The 22,347-nt window shown below is 34.3% G+C and overlaps 1 protein-coding gene across 2 annotated transcripts in view; it reads right to left on the bottom strand.

Annotated features, from left to right (window-relative positions):
• Window positions 1-22,347, bottom strand: part of VPS13A (vacuolar protein sorting 13 homolog A) — a 280,175-nt gene that overhangs the window by 43,205 nt on the left and 214,623 nt on the right. For both annotated transcript variants that reach the window (XM_024126732.3, XM_024126734.3), the window contains exons 51-59: window positions 19,920-20,048; window positions 18,949-19,082; window positions 13,999-14,128; window positions 6,897-7,129; window positions 2,927-3,080; window positions 2,269-2,415; window positions 1,990-2,071; window positions 1,328-1,397; window positions 367-472 (exon numbers count right to left, since the gene is read on the bottom strand). In XM_024126732.3, the coding sequence (XP_023982500.1) occupies window positions 367-472; window positions 1,328-1,397; window positions 1,990-2,071; window positions 2,269-2,415; window positions 2,927-3,080; window positions 6,897-7,129; window positions 13,999-14,128; window positions 18,949-19,082; window positions 19,920-20,048 (1,185 nt within the window). The remainder of the gene's footprint in view (window positions 1-366; window positions 473-1,327; window positions 1,398-1,989; window positions 2,072-2,268; window positions 2,416-2,926; window positions 3,081-6,896; window positions 7,130-13,998; window positions 14,129-18,948; window positions 19,083-19,919; window positions 20,049-22,347) is intronic.

The following is a 22,347-nucleotide window of genomic DNA, read 5'->3' on the forward strand; positions in this document are numbered from 1 at the left end:
TTATCCCTTTTCTCAACAAATATCCTGGCATATCCAAATCTCTCAATTATTAATCAACACAGAAGTAACCCAGAAAAATAAAATAGGAAAAAAGTGATGTAAACATGACTGATTATCCTCTTCCCCCTACTACTGGCCTAAAACCTTTCCTCCTATTTGCTAAGTCATCTTAAAAAGGTTATTTGTCTTGCTTCCAACTTCTATAATCTGAAAATGTGATACCTGCCAATGTAGAACCACGGCAGCATAATAAAAAAATTTTAATTTTTAAAACCATTTTAACACATTTAATAATGTATAATGTTATCATTTTTTAAATTCCTCCTCTTTCCCTAATTCTTCCCATCATATTATTATAAGTCTTACCTCTGTTTTTTCAGTTACTTCAGCTGCTGTCATAAGTTCTGATATAGCATAGACAAACCCAAGATCCAACCTGAGATCCATTTCTTGGATCAACACTTTGAAATACCTATAATACAAGGTAAAAAACATTTTAAAATCATCGATTAACTGCATTAACAAAATTATATAGGAAAAAATATTAGATAAATATTAAAACATTGAAACTTAGGACTTCTTAGGTGAATGAATTAAAAAATGTCACGGCAACACTATTCATAATGGCATCAAACTCATAATATGAAAATGCCTACAGAGAGGAAATCGGTAAGTAAACTGTGGTATATAGTCACACAAGAGAATACTACATACTAGTGATAATAAACTCTAGCTACATACAACGAAATAAATTTTAGTAAAAATCTGAATGAAAAAAGCAAGTCCCAGGAATATATTTACAGCTAAAAAAAATTTTTTTTAATTAGGAAAAATTTTAGCAAAGTAAGAAGCATAATGTTTAGGTACACATAAACAATAAAACAGTATTTTAAAAAGGAATAAAAATAGTATTTATCTTGGTGATAGGGTGGAGGAAACAAGAAATATGGGAGTGATACATAGATGGATGTTTCTGTCAGTGTTCTATTTTTTGAACTGGGTGGTGACTGAATTGAAAATATTATTTTCTTGTTTCTAAAACAGTATGCAGTAATTATAGACAACTTAATAGAGCAAACAAATAAAAAAGAAAATAAAATACACACAATTCAGAAATGACTATTGTTAATACCTAGGTATAATTCATTTGGAGCTTTCTGACTCTCCAAGATTATGAAATAATTGATTTTTCCTATGTCCTTTATAATTTAATATTTTACACTTAAATCTTTGACTCATCTGAAATTTATTTATTTAAGAGTACAATTAACTCATATTTAAATTAAAACATTAAATGCACACACAATGAATGTATTAAGATACTTACTTAATACGTGATATCTGCGAATGTCCTGCAGATCTCATGACAATACTGACATCTGTAAAGGGCTTTGGGGCTGTAAAGATTAATAAATATGATTAATGATGCTTTAAACAAAAGATAAGCATTTTCTTGCAATTTAATACACATCACAGTGGACAACTAAATTATTTACTAAATCATGAGTATCAATTAAAATTACTGATATCTGTAAGATCTATCACAACCTTAATTTCAGACTCCAGGATTGTTTTTTTTAATTATCTATATTCACTCTAAGGTTAACTGATCCTTTAAATTAGTGATTTTAAACCAGAAGTATGCATTAGAATCATTAGGAAGTCTTTGTGAAAACAGATTCAGGGTCTTATCTTTTTATTCAAAGGTTCTAGTGGCTTTTAAATTAGGGGTTTACAAATTAGTAATCTTTTTTAAAAATTAATATCTCTAAACATTATATATATATTTCTAAATAATCTTTTCTTCAGTATTCACTCAGTTTTATTGAAGTTAGTTGAGTACTTCCTGGTCTTTTTTCAAGCTGTTTAATTTTCCAATGATCCTATAGATACTAAACTTGAGAATGGTTTCACTTCATATTTTTATAGTAAAAGAAACCAAATAGCTAATACAACCGTTTTTATGACAATGTAAAAATACAAACAAACCTGAATCCATGGTGACCGACTTAGGAGGTTTAATGGGGTAAAACACAAATGGAAATATAGCACCATGTATCTGGTTTTGGATCTAAGAAAACAAACAACAGGTCAGTATATTAATATGTTAATTATAGAACCTGACTAGAATAACAAAATTTAAGAAGTAGAAGGAATCAAAAACTCTAGTCCAACAATGAAACTTAAGTACTAGACAAAACAGACTATGCGAATACATTTATTGCCATATTCCTTTAGAATATAATTTGACTATCTTTTCAAACTCACCTGTATTCTGTAAATTTGAATTCTAAATGATGATTGATGTGCAGATGTGCTATATTCTACTTTTAATGCTGGAAGGTAATTTCTTCTTATAGCTATTACATGTGGCTGCAGAATTTTCATGTTAGTACCACTAGGTGTGAAGCGAACCTGAAAAATACGCCCACACACAAACACACACACACAAAAAATGGAATTTCTCTATTTATTAATTGATTAAAATTAGAAATCTGTATCAAAAAACTTTAAAGATAATATTAAATAGTAGGCTAAATATGTGATGAAATTTTGACTGATATCTTTATACCCCATATCCATACAATCCACAAAAATATTCATATAATCCTTATAACTTGGTTTTATCACTTTTTATATAACTTTACTAAAATTTATCAAAAAAATAAATAAAAGAAAAAACAGTTTTAAAAATAAAACAAAACAACTTGTTACCTTCTTGTTAACCAAGGAGTAGACCATTAGCAGCTTAAGAAAGTCTGAATCTTGATACAGAGAACTATCCCTTTAAAATATTCTATATAAAGTATGTATAATAGGATTCATTGTTTTGTAAGCAAACTAGTCTCCTTAAAAACTAACTTGTGATTCATCTAATTACAACAGATAAAAATTAAAACTTCATATCAGTACTTAAAAATATTACCGGAATGTTAGTGTCCAACTCAATAACCTTATCTTCTGATGGTGAAGATTCAGTATATTCCTTAAATTCTTTCTCTAACTTCTCAGTGTGCTTTACACTCATTGGTTTCCATCTTGCCTTCTTCTTGGGCTTTGTCTCCCAAACCACATCAGAACTTATATGAAAGCAAAAATCATGGTACTAATTTATAAACATTTTCATTTTAACTGGTTTATTACATGAATTACCATTACTGAAAAACCTTCAGTAAATTTTTGCAATATCCCTAGTTGTAAGCAAGCACATTACAAGTTTAAAAACATGAATTCATTCAACCAGTACTTATTAAACTCTTATTTAGGCACTATTCTAGGTGGCAGGGAGATTATCAGTGAACATTTCTGCCATTTTGGAGCTTTCTTTTACCTGAGGAGTGATAGACAATAAATAGTAAATTAGCATATTTTAATATATTAGGAGGTGAAATTGCTTTTGAAAGAAGAAAAAGTAGGGTAAGTTGGATGTGGAGTACTGGGATATGCAAAGTGGCAAGGGTTGCAGCATCAGAACAGAGTGGCCACCAGAGGTGTCATTAAGAAGGTGAGATTTCAACAGTTTTAAAGAAGATGAGGGAGTTATCCAGCACAGAAGAGAAGAACAACATTTAAGGTAGAGAGACAAGCTAGAGCAAAGACTCAAGCAGAGCGTGCATGTAGTCGTCCAGGTAGAAGAGCAAAGAGGCTGGCATGCCTGGAACACATTAAGAGTAGAAGATGAAGTAAGACAAGATAATTGGAGGCAAAATAACGTAAAGCCTTGAGGATACTGTAAAGACTTTGAGTTTTATTCTGAGATGAGGACCCACTGAAAGATTATGAGAAGATAATCAGCCACATAGTCTGACTTAAGGTTTAAGAATGTACTGTGTGTTGGAATGGGAAGAAAAAAAAAAAGGGATGAAGACTAGAACAGGAAAACTTGTTAGGAATGTAATGTAGTAACCCAGGAGAAAAACGGTGATGGCTCTGCCTACAGTGGTCTAAGAGTGAGGCAGTACAAAGTGGTCAGATTCTACATGTGTTTTGAAGCTAGATCCAAAACACTACTTTTATTTTATTTTTATTTTTTTAGTTTTTTAAATAAATTTATTTATTTATGGCTGTGTTGGGTCTTCATTGCTGCGCACAGGCTTTCTCTAGTTGCAGTGAGCGGGGGCTACTCTTCATTGCAGTGCGTGGGCTTCTCATTGCGGTGGCTTCTCTTGTTGCAGAGCACGGGGTCTAGGCATGCGGGCTGCAGTAGTTGTGGCATGTGGACTGAGTAGTTGTGGCTCGCGGGCCCTAGAGCGCAGGCTTAGTAGTTGTGGCGCATGGGCTTAGTTGCTCCACGGCACGTGGGATCTTCCTGGACCAGGGCTCGAACCTGTGTCCCCTGCATTGGCAGGCGGATTCTTAACCACTGAGCCACCATGGAAGCCCCAAAACACTACTTTTAGATGGATTAGATGTGGGGTGTAAGATAAAGAGAGGAATCAAAGATGATTCCAAAGTTTTTGGCCTAAGCAGCTGGAAGAATGTAGTTGTCATTAACTCCAATGGGAAAGCAGGTTTTGGTAGAAGGATATCAGGAGTTTGGTTTTACATACTACAAAGCTTAAGAAGTCTCTTAGATACCTAAGTAAAGATTTTATGTAAGTCGTTGGATAGATAAGTCTGGAGTTCAGGACAAAAATCTGGCTGAAGATATTTCTAGAAGTTTTTGGCATATATATGGTATTTGAAATCAAAACTGAAACAGAGAAGAGGACTAAGGTCTGAGAGCCTCAAGGTACCCAATATTAAGCAGCTGAGAAAAACACAAGCAACCAACAAGTGAGAATAAGAAATGCTGGAACAGAAAGAAAAACCAAGGTGGTGAGATATCCTGGATGTAACATCAAGGACACTGTATCAAGGAGGGATCTGTGTTAAATGTTATAAACATAATCAATACAAAGACTGGTAATTGTACACTGGACCTGGCAATACTTAGGTCTCTGGTGATCTTACCAAGACCAGTTACATGGTATACTGAAAGCAAAAACCTGTTTGGAATGGTTAAAGAAAAAATGGGTAAAAAAAGAATTGGAGATAGTGAATATATCTTCTGTAATAGATAACACTTCGAAGGGGTTTGGCTATAAAGTAAAGCAAAGAAATGTGCAGTAGGTAGCAGGAAAAGTGGGTTCAAGAGAATTTTTTTTAGTTGAAAGAAATTACACTGGTTGGAACAATTCAATAGAGAGCCAAAAATTATTGAGGTCGGAGAAAAAAAGAAGAGAATTGCGGGATCAATGTCTCAAGAGGCAAGAGTGAATGAAATATAGTGCAAAAGTAGAAACAGATGTTTAAGTAGGACCACATACAATGTATCTATGATAACTAGGAAATGTGTCACTGCAATATATAGGTAAAAAATATTGGTGCATAGGAAGCTGAGATATTGGGAGTGGGTCTTTGGACGTTCCCTTTTGATTGTGTCAACTTACTTGGTGAAGTAAGATGCAAGGCAGTGAGCTGAGAGAGAATGGGGGTTTAAAAAGAGATAAAGTATGAAATAGTAATCTAGGAGAGACAGTGAATGTAACAAACCTAATTTACTAAAAAATTGCTATAAGACAAACGCAGAATTTAAAAATCTATCCACATTCTAAAATTACTTCACTTGTTTTGCTTACTTAAGTATGTAAGTTATTTAATTTTATTTATTCTATTTGTTTATTCCTTCTAAAATTTATGTTCACTTAATAAACAGAAAGGTAGAAACCATGTATTAATCCCCTTTGCATTCACATCATTTAGCATAGGAGATAGCACATATCAGGTTTCACAGGCTTAAAATCTGTTATCTATTTGACATTTTTATTTAAGTAATAAACATACTTTTTTGAGAACAATAAAAATTTCTAAGAAAATAGTTTTAATATGCCTTTTTATTTATTTATTCATTTGCCCATGCCGAGTGGCATGCATGATCTTAGTTCCCCGACCAGTGATCAAACCCGTGCCCCCTTCAGAGGAAGTACAGAGTCCTAACCACTGGACTGCCAGGGAATTCCCTTTAATATGACTTTTTAAATGGCATGAATACCATTCAAGGAGAAGTCAGGGGCATTTCTAGATGAATTTACATAGAAAAACAAAGTCAAATCTGTATCATATACCTTTAATTTATATATTTATTTGAGAGTTTAACTCAAGTAAAGGATTAAAACTACATTATCCTTGTTATACAGACTGCAATATAGAAATACTCTCAAATTTGGCAGTAATATACTTAAATTAATTTTAAGTGTTTATAAACAGGAATATTAAGTGCAAAAGGGAAAGAAAAGAGTTTTACTGGTGATGACTTATGTGGGAAATGGTAAATACAGTATTATCTTATTGGATCTTAAAGTGCCAAGGTCAAAGTAGAAAGTGATTAGAAAGTGAAATGTACAGTGTGGGGACTATAGTCAATAATAATATAATATCTTTGTATGGTGACACATGGTAACTAGACTTATTGTGATCACTTTAATGAACAGAAATGCTGAATCACTATGTTACGTACCAGGAACTAACACAGTGTTGCAGATCAAATGTACTTCAAAAACAAACAAACAAATTCATAGAAAAAGATTAGATTTGTGGTGTACCCTGCACTGTGGTAGGCGGTAATGAACATATTAAAGAAAGAAAATATACCTTTGATAAGTTGAATAAATCTAATTTTTAGAGAGCTGGGAAAATCAACAACATGATGAGATAAATTTGATTTTTGGTATGTCTTTATCTCAAAAGGCAAAAAAAAAGCATCAAAGCACTTTTAAATTAGCATTACCTTAGATTAGTATCAATGAACAGTCAAAACAGAAAATTTAAACTAACTCATTTTAGATTTTACAATCACCACTCTTAATGATTAAGAACTGATCACTTAAATGTATCCAAATTTTAACGCATCTAACCTTGTAATGCCAATATAGGCTACTTCTTGCTTTGTATAATTGTTGACAAGAGAAATTCCAACATCTTGTAGTGCCAACACAATTTCTTGCTCTGCTAACTCTGCTTTCTCACTTTCATATGTCACTTTAAATACCCTTGGATCTTCAGTGAATAAAATAATGCGTTGTAAGCCTTCAAAGAATGAAACTAAATAAATGATCTTTTTTCCAAGATTTATAGGTGTCATCATATCCTGAAACAAAATCAACAAAAAAATAAAAAATTAGAGTTTGGTCGCAACCAACACGAAATCTAGATTCCACATTTGAAAAATGAGAATAGTAATGGCACCTCGTTCCCAGGGTTGAACAAAATAAATTATTAATTGTATAACATTTAGAAATTTACATAATTAAAATCAGTTGATGACAGCTTCTGCCATAATCATTATGAAGTCAGGAAGACAGGTCAACTGTTCTTTTAATACCAAAGTAAAATCTAATTAAATAGTCTTACTTTCTAGGCTAATCAATAACACAAAATTTTATTTTCTCTGATTTATTATAAGACTAATCAATGTGTTATGCATTAAAAGTTGTTCAGTCAGAAATTCATATTTCCTTGCAGAGCTGAACTAAATAAGATAAAGAATATCTGACACCTCAGTTGCATGCTCTACAAAGCACAAATATTTACTACATGGTTAATTGTGCAGGAAGCTTTTATATATAAGCATTGTGCTGATATCAGGGTCTTCAGTTTCAATAATTAACTTCTAATAATTAACTGTCAGCAATGAATTTCCAGTTAAGTGAACACTCTGATTAACAGGAAATTATAATATATAATACACATTCATGTTATAATCCACTAAAATTAAAAATGAGTTGTTACCACAGTCATGTTACTTATAACACTTTCTAAAATAAAATATATAGTATTAAAACTACATTAAGATATAAATAAACTAATTTCCAAATAATTCTGAAGTTTTTCTAATATGTTACACTGGATTACAGATTTACCTTTATAAACTTGATCTATCATTTTGATATAAATATTATGCTATAAATATGCAAAAGTACTAATCAACAGGTCAAATATTTGATTATTTTTATTTTTTATATTAAAATGAAGTCTTTTTTCCTTAATAAATCTAATAATCATGAATTTAAAAAATAAAGTTAGGCCAATTATGGGCAGCCCTCTCAAATATTCAAAGAACACTGGACTCCACAAGAGCAACACTGAAAAGACAATGGAAAAATACCATCAATATGCTAAGAGAAAACAATTCAGAACCCAGAATTCCTTTCTCAGCAAAAATATCCTCCAGTGAAGAAAAGTATAGGAAATAAAGATGCCTAAAGACAAATGAAAACTACTAACATCATCAACAGAGACTCACTCAAGGAAATTCTGTAGGAGGAATTAAACACTGGCAAAAGGAAAGTGATCCAAGATGAGTGAAGTAAGAAAGGAATGTTATGTAAATAAAATAGTACTTATGTGGGAGAAAACATTTTTCAAAATTCAATATCCAGGCATAATAAAAATTTCTGGCAAACAAAGACTAGATGAGAAGTTCTTTAACCTCTTATCAAACCCCCCAAACAAACACACACACCATACTTTGGCAAAGACCCCACTTAAAGGTAAATATTGAAGTTATATAACTTGAGACCAGAAATAAGGAAAAGACATGTGTTAATATCAGTTTTATTAAACAGTATATAAAGATGCTAGCCAGTCCAGTAAGGCAAAAAGAAATTAAAGATGAAAGGATTGAAAAGGAGAAAACAAAACTCTCATTATTTCTAAGTGTCATGATTGTCCATATGGAAAAATAAAAAACAAATAATCAATATTAATAAGAGAATTCAGTGAATTTTCTGGATAAAAAAAAATCAACACACAAAATGCCATTAAACTCCCCTATGCTAACAAGCTTAATTTTAAAAAGATACCATGGGTTTCTGCTCTGGCAATTGATGACTAGGTGGTCTTAGACCAACACTCTTCCTAACAGCAAAAGCTGGACAAAATCTAAAGAGGAAAAATATGTGTTTGAAAAGACAGAAAAGTTACCAAGGTAGTGAGAATTAATGGGGCCAAGATCTGAGAGAGAAAGAAAGCCAATAAAAGTGAACTTTGTATTCAGAGTTCACAAGTGCCAGTTCTAAAAGTAGAAGCAAACACTGAGAGCTTAAGAAAAACATTAAAATTGGGAGTCTCATGTTTGGAAGGACCAAAACTGGAGTGCAGGGCATACCAAAAAGAATGGTCAACAGCTTAGGCTTTTAGTTGAGTCCCCAAAGGGCGATACTTTAGGTGCCAGGGTAAACTGGAAATACACAAGTCCTCACAAGGACTGAAGACCAGGTTCAAATAATTTCAATCCCCATTAAGGTACTCTCCCCCTAGACTAGCTACCTTACAAAGGTAAAATCACATGTTAAGAGAAAGGGGACATCATACAGAGCCTTGAATTACCTTTAAAATTTTTCATATACTATGTCCAGCACACAGGCAAAAATAAACATGCATAAAGTATGGATTTGAGTGAAAACCAAGAAAAAAAAGAAAATTTTAAAATATCCATATGAAATCTAGATATTGAAATTGTCAGACAGGCTTTAAAGTAGTTATGATCAAAACATTCAAGAAATTATGTAACAAGATAGAGAATTCTGGAACAAAAACTTCTACAATAGAAGTCTTAGAACTCATCATTTCAATAATTAAAATTAAGAACTCCATGGATGATTTTAAGAGCAGATTAGATACAGCGAGAGAAGTATAGTGAAAAATAGGTCAGAAGAAAATATCCATACTGAAGGAAGGAGAGAAAAAGATGAAACAATATAGAACAACACATAAAAGTCATAAGAGACATGGTGAAAAGTCTAACATTTACATAATGGTGAATTCCAAAGAGAAAAAAAGAGGTGCCAACCCTGAAATTTGATATCCAGCAGAAATACTCCACTAAAAACAGGGCAAAATAAAGACATGTCCAGAATGAAACTGATAGAAAACTAATCAGCTGTAGACTCTGATAAATGGAATACTGGCTGCCATATCAGTAAACAAAGGATGTTACAGTCATCAGCAATTGCAGCCACAGCCTATGGTGAGCTGGTGAGCCCTGAGGAAACTCACAAAGAATACCTGCTATCTAGCAGCCATCAGACTGCAGCCACTCCCCACGGTGAGCCCTGAGGAAACTCAGGATGTGAAAACACAGGATACTGGCCCGAGATAGCTGAGGTGGGTATCAAAGGAATGATTTCAGTGAGCCCAGACTCTTGCATCTTCCTATACACAGAAAAGTGCTAAATTCCTTAACTTGGGATATCTGGTTTTTTTTAATTAACAATAATCTTTTGATGTTCCTGACTACCTGCCCTTTTTTGTAAAACTTCTATATAACCTGGCTTCCCCCATTGCCTACTCGGAGCTGTTCTCTCAGGGTTACTCGAGATGCTGCCTCCTGGGCTTGAAGTCCTAAAGGTTCCCGCCCAATAAAACATAGCTCTCAACTTTTAGGTTGTGAATAATTTTTTAGTCAACAACTCACACTAAAAAAATAGTAAAGAGAAGAAAAATGAACCCAAACAGAAGTATGGAGATGCGGGCAGAAATGAAAAGTGGCAAAAGGAGAAATATGTGGGTTAATTTAAATGGAATACTAATTGTAGAAAGCAGTAATAATACTTCTTATGGGAGTTAACCTATTTAGAAATAAAACACAACAATATTACATAAGATGGAAGGAGTAAACAGAGTTAAAGAGTTCTAAAGTCCTTACATTACTGGGAAAGTGGTACAAGTACTAATTTACAGCAGGTTTTAATAAGTCAAGAATGAATGTTGTAATATAGTAGGAAGCTAAAGCTTTAGGCTTCTGTTAATGTGATGATCTTTTTGTGTCCCTTGCAGAAAACCTACAAGCTATGCTCATGGGCTGTTATAAGAGATATCTGCTACTGTGGGGTAGGGCTTCTAGGTCAAGGGGGCTCATAACACACCCAGTGAGCCTTGTTTTCCCTCACATCAAAGCTGTTGTTTGAAGTGACCAAAGAGAATACCTCCTAAACTTGTCTGATGCTCCCTGCTGGTATGCTGTGTTTCCTGGCCTGTATCCACCCAAGCAGGCAGTTGTAAACTGTGGCCTATGATAGTTTTGTAAGTCTGAATGTTTAAACTTAAAAAGATACTGTGGTGGGCACTGTAATATTACATAATGATAAAAGAATCGATTTAACAAAAAGACATAACGATTCTAAACTTGTATCTACCTAATCACATAGTTTCAAAATATAAGAGCCCAAATTAACAAAACCAAAAAAGGAATGCGTAAATCCATGATTTTAAACACTACTCTCCAAGTAACAGAACAAACAAAAAATTTAATGAGATAGATTTAAACAATTCAACAAAACTTGAATAAATCAATATATATATGTAACAGGGAACAGCCAATTTTGACTCCATGTTGGATCTCTTTGTTTGACTTTAACCTTTGCTTTTTGTTGCTTTTGTTATTATAATCATACATAATGGCCTGCCTCAGGGAACCCTGCCTCTCTGCCTGAACCTTAAACTAAAGTGCCTTTGTTCAGCTCACAAGGAGACAATCTGACCCTGCCCACCTGTGAATGGCTGCAGAAAAGAAGAAACTAACACATTCCCTCCCCAGTGCAGGCCCTGTGAGGAGATGTTTTGCAAGATAAATGGCCTTTTTACTTTAGTTCCTCACCTCCTCCCCCTCTCTGTTCTATAAAAAAAACTGGCATCCAGATCCCAACAAGATGGGTTTTTGGGCCACTAGTCCACCATCTTCTCAGTCTGCCAGCTTTCTGAATAAAGTTGTTATTCCTTGTCTAAACACCTCTCAATTTACTGGCCTGTCGTGCAGCAAGCAGAGCGAGCTTGGACCTGGTAACACATAGAATACTGTAACCAACAACTACAGAATACATATTTTTTTCAAATACACATAAAATATTTACAAAAATTGACCACATGCTGGCCTACAAAGTCAATTTCAATAAATTCCAACAAATTGAATCAGAGTATGTTCTCTAGTCACAGAGGCATTAAGTTAGAAATAAACAAACATAACTAGAAAATACTTCTGAAAAGTGATAACCTAAGTAACCATGAAGCCAAAATATAAAAATAAATCACAATGAAATGTAGAAAATATTTTTAACTAAAAAATAAGTAATATACAACACAAGCAAATTTGTGAGATAAAATTAATACTGTTTTTGGTAGGAAGTTCGTGACTTTAAGTGACTTCAAATAAGAAGTGAAGAAAGTCTAAAAAACAATGATCTAGGTATCTGCTATGAACTCATTTGCCCCCTCCCCCAATTCATATGCTAACGTCTCAGCTTCCAATGTGACTGTGTTAGGACATAGGGCCTTTATGGAGGTTATTAAGGTTAAATGACATCCTGGGGGAGGGGGAAGGTGTAAATAGGGTTCTGATCCAACAGTATTAGTTTCCTTATAAGACACCAGAGTGCTCGCTCACTCTCTCTTTGCCATGTGAGGACAGAGCAAGAAGGCAGTCATCTGCAAGCCAGGAAAAGGCCTCACCAGATTCACCAGAACCTGACCATGCTGGCACTCTGATCTCAAGCTTCCAGCCTCCAGAACTATTAGAAATAAATTTCCATTGTTTAAGCCATCCAGTCTAAGGTATTTTGTTATGGCACCCTGAGCAGACTAATACAATATCTATTTCAAGAGTTTAGAAGAAAATTATCAAAGTAAAACAGAAGAAAGGTGAAAGAATATAGATTAGAGCAGGAATAGGTGAAAATGATAACAAATGTATAAAAGAGATCATCAAAAGAGCTAATTGATGATTTTCTGACAGACAAAACTAAACTGAAACTAATTAAACTAATAAAATCTCAGCAAAACTTATCAGGAAAAAAGGAATGAAGGTACGAATAGTCTATGCTAGGAACGAAAGAGAGAATCATCCCATAAATATTAAAAGATAAAAAGGTGGATATTATGAAAACATTTATATCAATATATTAGAAAACAGAGATGAAATAAAAGCATTCTTAGAAAACCTCTTACCAAAATGACACAAGTAGAAATAGAAAGCTGAATTGCCCTATATATAATAATAAAATAGCATTCATAATTTAAAACCTTCCTACAAAGACTACTGCAGGTTAAGATGGCTTGGCTTCACTGGTGAACTCTAGCAAATATTCCAAACAAACATTCTAGAAATCATACCAATCTTACATAAGCTCTTCCAGAAAATAGGAAAATCGTAGATATTTCCCAGCATGTATTAGAATGACCTTAACATCAAAATCTGGTTAGGACATTACAAGGCAGGAAAGTTACAGGCCAACTTCTCTCATGAATACAAGCAAAAGTCTTAAACAAAGCATTAGCAAGTCAATTCCAAAAATACAAGGTTGGTCTAATATTAAAAAACCAACCAAACAGATAAAGCCCAGGTAACATATAATCATTTCAAAAGATTACAAAAAGCCATAAAAATTAATAAAAAGTCAATACTCATTCCTTTACTCATTTGGTAAGAGAATAACTAGTGGCAAAAAAAAAGACACTGGAATAGGGAACAAATTAAGATAAATTTTGAAAGACCAATAAAACTTTAATAAAACCATTTCTGAAAGTCATTTAATATGTTACTGGAGAATGTTTATACCTAACTTTATTATTATAAAAAACAATAGTTTGCCATCCAGAGATAAATTCTTTCATTAATAGATCCCTAAATGTCCTTCACAGAAACTAAATTGACTTGAGATGACTTTCAATGCAAAGAATGTATTTATATCGGTTTATAAATTGAATGCTGGAAGTACCTAAGTTTACCCTTTATAACATAATAGAAGCAAATAAAAAGGCAGACAAAATAAGACTGTTTCCGGTTTTAAACATTTTTGGTTAAGTTAAAGTTTGAATACTGCTTTAAAAATCTTTGGCAGTTTTTAAGAAGTGGAAACACAAAAGAGGCCTCAAAACTAGTAAGGCTGAAAGAGAGTAACTTAAAAAATAAATAAGTAAATAAAGGACTTCTGAGAACACCATAATAATCAATCCAGTACATACATCCTTTTGTGTTACTTCACCGTGGCTTTTTCCACATCTCCACTTCAGCTTTCTAGAGCCCACTGGATCAGCCCATGTATAGAAAACTGCTTTTCCAGGAGGGAGGGAATCTTCTATTTCACAGAGGGAACTGACATAAATAGTAAAAATATGCATTAAAGTAAGTGCAAGTATACCATTATTTAAAGAATCCAAAATAATACTTCATTAATTCTGAGTCCCTTAATTGAGATTTGTGATAGTTCTGATTAACAGTAGACTGAAAATTTTCCTTATACAATAAAAAAGTGGTTTTCTGAGAAAATAATGAGAATATTTCAAGGGAAATATTTGTCCTAGTTAGGAAATAAATATCTCCAGGTTTCTGAAACTACTTTGTCAACTTCTGTTTTAATACAAATTAATTATAAAAGAAAATTATTCCACTTACTTTATCTTATCTATACCAAATCTAAGAGAATTTAATTGGTAACCCTTTCCTAAGTATTGGTTTTTACTGTGGCAAAGACAATACAGCTCAATTATTTCTAAAAACCATAAGACATGGGATACAAATCTAAGAAACTCAGTCAACTCATAAAACAATTCCCCAAAAGAAAATGGAGAAGTTACAAACCAAAGAAATAATAAAATATAACTTTTCTGAGCTGAAGAAGCTGACTCTGCAGATTAGACTTCATTGGGTATCAGACTAAATTAATGGAAACAGAATATCATCCTAGATAGAGCTTTGTAAAATGTTTAAATTTTAAGAAAATAGAGGAAAACCTGCCGATAAACATCTAGGACAACCACAGTTACCCATGAAGAAATAAAAGTAAGACTGTTTTTATACTTTTCTGTAATACTGAATGCCAAAAAACAATGGAGCAATGGCTACAGAATTTTGAGGCAAGAAATTATGACTTAAAATTTTATGTCAAGTTGTTAATTTGCAAGAGAAAGACATTTTCAAATAAGCAATAGCATAACATATTATCCACAAACCCTTAGTTTTTCCAACCAAGCCAGAGATGACTCAAAATAAAATTTTAAGAACTAGGATGTAGAAATATTAAACAACTAAACCAGTCAAATAAATTAACTTGTTGTTAATATGCTATGAATCATTGCAAATACCTTCAAGAACATATTTTTGAAAAACTAACCATTTTATATTAATCTGGGTCAAAAATCCCAAATTATATTGATAAGAAACTGGGAATATGGAGAGAGAAATTGAAGAAAATGTAAACTACTCCAAATTTTTCATGGATGAATTAGAAGATAACTGTTTCACTCTCAAAATTTAAAATGCATCAAAATCGGGACTTCCCTGGTGGTCCAGTGGTTAAGAATCTGCCTTCCACTGCAGGGGACACGGGTTCGATCCCTGGTCGGGGAACTAGGATCCCACATGCCGTGGGGCATCTAAGCCTGCACGCCGCAACTACTAAGCCCACGTGCTCTAGAGCCCGTGCACCACAACTAGAGAGCCTGTGTGCCGCAACTATTGAGCCTGCGTACTCTGGAGCTGGTGTGACACTACTAGAGAAAAGCCCATGCGCCGCGACTAAGAGCCCGCGCGCCGCAACTAAGACCTGATGCAGTAAAATAAAATAAAATAAAGTAAAATATGCATCAAAATCTCCAAGAACACAAAACGTAATTATCTACAAGAGAAACAAAATGTATATTTTTCAAATCATCCTTAGAAGAAAATACTCCATATTACCAAAAAGTATGGCAAGGAATCATAAATTAGTTGTTATAAGGATTACAAATGGGTTCAACATTTTTATTAAAAGACAAACAGGTTCTAACATTATAAAATTGGAAATAAATTCTCAACAATAGAAGAACATTTGATTATAGTGCATCTAAATGATGGAATATCATTCATTCATTGAAAATTGTGTTTTTGAAGCAAATTTACATGCTCACAATAGCTGTTAAAAACAAAAGATTCAGAAATATAAACAGATAGGGAGCAATAGTAAAAAAAAAAAAAAAAAAATAACTGAATCAAAATGCTGACAGTGTTGGGATTCCAGGTATTATGTTTTTCTCTTCAGAGTTTTCCTAAAGAATTTTTAAAAATAATGGACAGTTGTTATTTTTATATGTAGGAAACAATTAAAAACCATATTAACAACAACAAAAAAGCCAAGGGTAGGGAAGGCAGAGGAAACAAAAGCCCTATATTCCTTATTTTTCTATGAAAAAAAATCAAATGTAACCGTGTTGATCAGATAAATTTGGTTTAAAGATATTTAGAAATGCTTTAATTCATATAAATTTTAATCTATTTAATTCACTGCAGAATATTCCTCATGAAAAAATTCATCTCAGATTTATCTCAGGAAATTCAAAGAAAATAAAAAGTATCCAGAGTCCTCAGAATGTTAACTATATATGTGTACAAGTCTTAACCTCACAAGAAAATAACAACACAATGTGACAAACGCTTTAATCTATGTATTAATTTTATAAATTTCCATTAAGACTGTAATTTTTAAGTTTCAGAATTTCTACACAGGATCACATTCTAGTTTCTCCCTTATCCCTTACTTTTACAACTTTAACAATGCAGTAGATAAAATTTCTAAACACTTTATATCTGAACTGTACTATAAAGAACAGTGCAAAGTCAAGGCCAAAGAAAAGACTGAGAAGTCTCTAGTTCAGCCTCAGCCAGGGTCAACCAGATGTCAGAGAATTAAGCTACGATGCCCTACATCATCCACACTATGTAAAGAATTAATTTAGCTCCTGTGTATCTTAGAATGTTACCAGTTATGTACTATCCTTGAGAGAATCGAGAAAATAGTCACCCAAATCATTTTCTGGAGGTCTTAATTCTGTGACAGTTTCTTTGGGAAAGGCTAGTTGAGGTACATAAATTGAAGGACAAATAAGAAAAAACCATTTCTGTTTGCCTTTGTCAGTTTTAATCAACCAACTTATTATTTTTATAATATGGATAATCATAAAAAACAGGCTCTACTCTCTCTCAACATCTTCCTCAAATGAGAGAAGTGATAGGCAAGGAGGAGTTCAAGATATTTGCTAGCTCAAGCTTCGGGTTCTCACTCAATCAATGCCTAATTTAGTCAATGATTCAAAGTGTACAGTAAGCAGTGGAAAAAAAGCATAAATGCACTGATAAATATGGGCCCACTGATAAGTGACATGAAAAGAAACTAAGAAAAGTAGACAAAATAAATTCAAGACAACCTGGGACCCATAAGTAGAAGAACAGAAGGTTACATAAATTGTAGTGGTACTAAGAGGATAAGGTATCACAGTATATTGAAACAAATGATACAATGAGTAGTCTTGAAATATCAAGACATAAATATGGTCTTTAGAAAAGCTTAAAAATGTAGCGCTCCTTTCCCACATGCCTCAGCAAGAAAAAGGTATCTACTGTTTGAAAAAAATTTGAAGAATCAGTATTTACATTATGTTCATTAAAAAAAAAATTCAAAAATAGACAAAATTCTTATGATAAACCCTGACAATTTCCTCACCAGATTCCACAATGATCAAGCTTTTGTCATACTTGCTTCAGTTCTTCTGGTTTTTGTTTTTGAAGCATTTAAAAGTAAATTATATCACTAATCATCAGGGAAATCAAAACCACAATAAGACATCACCTCACACCTGTTAGAAGGCTTATTATAAAAAAGACAAGGGCTTCCCTGGTGGCGCAGTGGTTGCGCGTCCGCCTGCCGATGCAGGGGGGCCGGGTTCGCGCCCCGGTCTGGGGGGATCCCGCGTGCCGTGGAGCGGCTGGGCCCGTGGGCCGTGGCCGCTGGGCCTGCGCGTCCGGAGCCTGTGCTCCGCAACGGGAGAGGCCGCGGCGGTGTGAGGCCCGCGTACCACAAAAAAAAAAAAAAAAAAAAAAAAAAAAAAAAAAGAACAAACAAACAAAAAAAAAAAAGACAAGAAAAGAAATAAGTGTTGGCAAGGATGCTGAGAAAACGGGAACCCTTGTGTATTGTTGGTGGGAATGTAAATTGGTGCAGCCACTATGGAAAATAGTATGGAGGTTTCTCAAAAAACTAAAAACAGAACATGTGATCCAGCAGCTGGATTATCTGTTCAAAGGAAATGAAAACACTAGTTCAAAAATTATATGCATGTTCACTGCAGCATTATTTATCATCACCAAGACATGGAAACAACCTAACTGTCCACTGATGAATGAATGAATATAGAAAATGTGGTATATATAAAATGAAATATTATTCAGCCATAAAGAAATCTTGCCATTTGAGACAACATGGATGGACCTTAATGGCATTATGCTAAGTGAAACAAGTCAGAGAAAGACAGATACTGTATCATCTCACTTATATGTGGAATCTAAAAAAAACAAAAAAAGAAAAAAGAAAACAACCAAAAAAACCAAGCACACAGATACAGAGAACAGATTGGCAGTTGCTAGAGGCAGGGTTGAGGTGGATGAAATGAGTAAAGGCGGTCAAAAGGCACAAACTTCCAGTTATAAAATGTATAAATCATGGGGATGTGAGGTTACAGCATGGTGACTATAGTTAATAATACTCTATTGTATGTGTGAAAGTTGCTAAGAGAGTAAATCTTAAAAGTTCTCATCACGAGAAAAAAAACCTTAACTGTGTTTGGTGATTGATATTAACTAGACTTATAGCGGTGACAATTTTACAATATATACAAATATTGAATCATTATGTTGGACACCTGAAACTCATGTTATATGTCAATTATGTTGGAATTTTTAAAAAAGTAAATAATAGATCTCAAGTCAGTTTTAACCCTATATACTTCAGTATACTTTTTTTTTTTTTAATGAGGACATTGTTTTACATGGCCATAATGCCATTATTGGTGTTTATACTCTTAGGAAATTATCATAAAGTCAATGTCTCATCACCTAGACTCTGCTAAAATCAGGGGATACTGTATTTGTAATAACCTTCTTACCTTTGCTTGTATTGAACAATGTCATTCTTGGTGTGATTTATTAACAGGAATGGAGCTGCTCCATCACGATAATCTGAAAATGTAATAACTGTAGAATGCTCAGCCAAATTAACTTCTGCTATAATACCTCCAAGCTAGAAAAAAGGAAAAGAAAATATTCTCTAATGTGATCATTTTCCAAAGAATATTAACCAATAACATTTAATAATAAAAACTAGGGGCCTTCCCTGGTGGCGCAGTGGTTGAGGGTCCACCTACTGACGCAGGGGACACGGGTTCGTGCTCCGGTCTGGGAGGATCCCACATGCCGCGGAGCGGCTGGGCCCGTGAGCCATGGCCGCTGCGCCTGTGCATCTGGAGCCTGTGCTCCGCAATGGGAGAGGCCGCAGCAGTGAGAGGCCCGCGTACCACAAAAAAAAACAAAAAAAACAAAACTATTCATAACTTAATATATTTTTTGATGATTTGGAAAGTAATTCAAGACTTTATACTGCATTTCTGGAAAACCGTGACTCTCAATTATCATATACAGATGGGTCAAATTCAAGATGTGGTATATTGTAGTATTCTAGGCACTTTAACTCAGCGGTCCCCAACGGCGGGGGGAAGGGGGGAATGTTCAGACAGTAATGTAAGCGATGGTTCAGTCAGTAATGCGAGCCATGGGGAGCGGCACATGAAGCTTTGCTCGCCCGCTCGCCTGCCACTCACCTCCTGCTGTGCGGCCCGGTTCCTAAGAGGCCGAGGACTACTACCAGTCCACGGCCCCCGGGTTGGGGACCCCTGCTCTAACTTTCCATGTAACAGTTAAATTGTTTTATGTCTCTTGCCTCCTTTTAGAACTTTTTCCCTTTGCAAAGAGAAATGTTTGTTCATTTTTGGTGAAACAAACAAAAAAAATCATTTAATAAAAAAAAAATTAGTAAGTATATATTAGCTTCTCTAACCACACACACACAAGAATCACTTACCTCATTATCCAGACGCAATAAAATACAACTTTCTTGCTTGTTAAAATGTATCTTTTTGGGAGAGCCTTCACTTCTTTCAACTTGAACAAGAAGTTTATTAGAAGCATCCTCAGGCCAAAAGGGGATACACTAAAACATATATTACATATATTTATTTAAGTAAAACTGATTTCACCATAAAGACCTTAATCATTTTAATAAACCCATCAGAGTAGACTTAAAATAGTCTTAAACCTCTTTCAACAGTGCTCTGGTTACTGGACTGCTTAGCTATAAACTGCTGACTTCGAGATGGGGTGCCACTTGGGGGCACTTTGAACACAAGCAGTAATGGGTAGTAAGTTGAAGAGCTATTGATAGAGTGCTGTGAAGAGGCATTACTGTGGTCCAGATCTAGAGATGGATTGAAAAAAAGTAAGTAAACTGAGCCAAGTGATCAGTTTAAAACAGGGGAATGTTCAGTTACTAAAAGTTATAATTGGGTTGTGGGCATCACTTAGTAATTAAGCAGTAGTAAAAGTAAACACAAATGTCAAGTCAGGACATATATTAAATCCAGAGTCCTGGAAGTCAAATAAGGATTAAAAAAGCAAAAACAAAAGCAAAAACCAAGAGAAGTATCTAAAGTCTAAAGTTCAGAGTAGAAAACAGGCTCAAAATCTTAAGAAACAACCTGGACATCAGTGATCTGGAAACCAAACTAACAGAATAGGAGACAGTCAATGCACCCAGAAAGAAGACCAGACAACAGGAGCTGGAAACAAAGAAAAGAGCTGAAAGAACAGGAATGGAGAGCCAGCCTTGTCTGTAAACTATTATGTAAATCAGGTCTTAGTGTGATCCCACTCTGACCAGGTGGTAACTTCACATAATTCAATGAGACTGCTCATGTACTCATCATGATCATCACCATATGACCTGAGGGCAATGTAGAAGAAGCTAGATGTTAGAGTCAAGTGCCTTATTAGCTTGATAAAGTCAGTTTTATTCAACCATAAAAAGTAATTAATGGAACTAGACATGGGACATGGTTAAGGCTATAACAGGCTGAGAAAATTCCCACTTGGGGCTTCTTGCAACCCAGTGGAAACTTACCTGGGAGTCAAAACAGTAGCAATACTAATACAAGCATATTTCCCAGGAGGAACTGAGAAGACTAAAAATGATGTGCTCTCTGAAAACCCCCAAGCCTTGCTTATTTGTAAGCCTTCCTTACAAATCAACACAGCTAATAATCATAAATATCCATTTTAAGTTAAGGTTGACTACTGTAAGCCAAAATTAAAATGTGAAGATTTTAAATTAGCAAAAGAAATTCATCTTAAGAAAAGCTGAGGGACTTCCCTGGTGGTCCAGTGGGTAAGACTCTGGGCTCCCAATGCAGGGAGCCCGGGTTCGATCCCTAGTCGGGGAACTAGATCCCACATGCACGCCTCAACTAAGAAGTCTGCATGCCACAACTATAAGCCCACATGCTGAAACGAAGACCCCACATGTCGCAACTAAGACCCGGCGCAGCCAAAATAAATAAATAAATGTTAAAAAAAAAAAAAACGAAAAGAGAAAAGCTGAAGTTGACCACAAAAAGTAAAATAAAAAATAAGTTGTTATGCATTTGTAATTGCAATTACTGTAAATATAAACTAACGGTTGAAAGACAGAAGCTTAAATAAATGTTAAAAAAAAAAAAAGCTGAGGGTTTCCCTGGTGGCGCAGTGGTTGAGAGACCACCTGCTGATGCAGGGGACACGGGTTCATGCCCCAGTCTGGGAAGATCCCTCATGCCACAGAGCGGCTAGGCCCGTGAGCCATGGCTGCTGAGCCTGTGTGTCCAGAGCCTGTGCTCCGCAACGGGCGACGCCACAACAGTGTGAGGCCCGCGTACTGCCAAAAAAAAAAAAAAAAAAAAAAACACCTGAAATTGATAACAAAAAGTAAAATAAAAAATAAGTCCTAATGCATTTGTAATTGCAATTACTATAAATATAAACTAACTGTTGGAAGACAAAAGCTACAGATTAGGTTTTTAAAAAGAGAAGACCCAATAATCTTATCTGCAATTGACATATAAAGGAAGACACAGAACTACTGTAAATAAAAGTATGGAAAAAGATATATCTAGAAAATATATAGAGTAAAACAAAGCTGAAGTTATAATCTTGGCATCTAGATATATAGAGAGCTCTACATCCAACAAACCAGGAATCCATAGACTTAATGAGCACATATGAAACATTTGCCAAAAAAAAATCTATATTCATTCAACAAATATTTATTGAGAGCCTACTGTGTTTAATCACTGTTCAGAGCCCTCCAATAGCTCTCTCCATTTCACTCAGAGCAAAAGTTAAAATCCTTGTAATTCACAAAGTTCTGTATCACAAAGTTCTGCATCACAAAGTTCTGCATGATTACTCTTTTTTTTTTT

This window comes from Physeter macrocephalus, chromosome 9 (assembly GCF_002837175.3).
Source record: "Physeter macrocephalus isolate SW-GA chromosome 9, ASM283717v5, whole genome shotgun sequence".
Classification (NCBI taxonomy): domain Eukaryota; kingdom Metazoa; phylum Chordata; class Mammalia; order Artiodactyla; family Physeteridae; genus Physeter; species Physeter macrocephalus.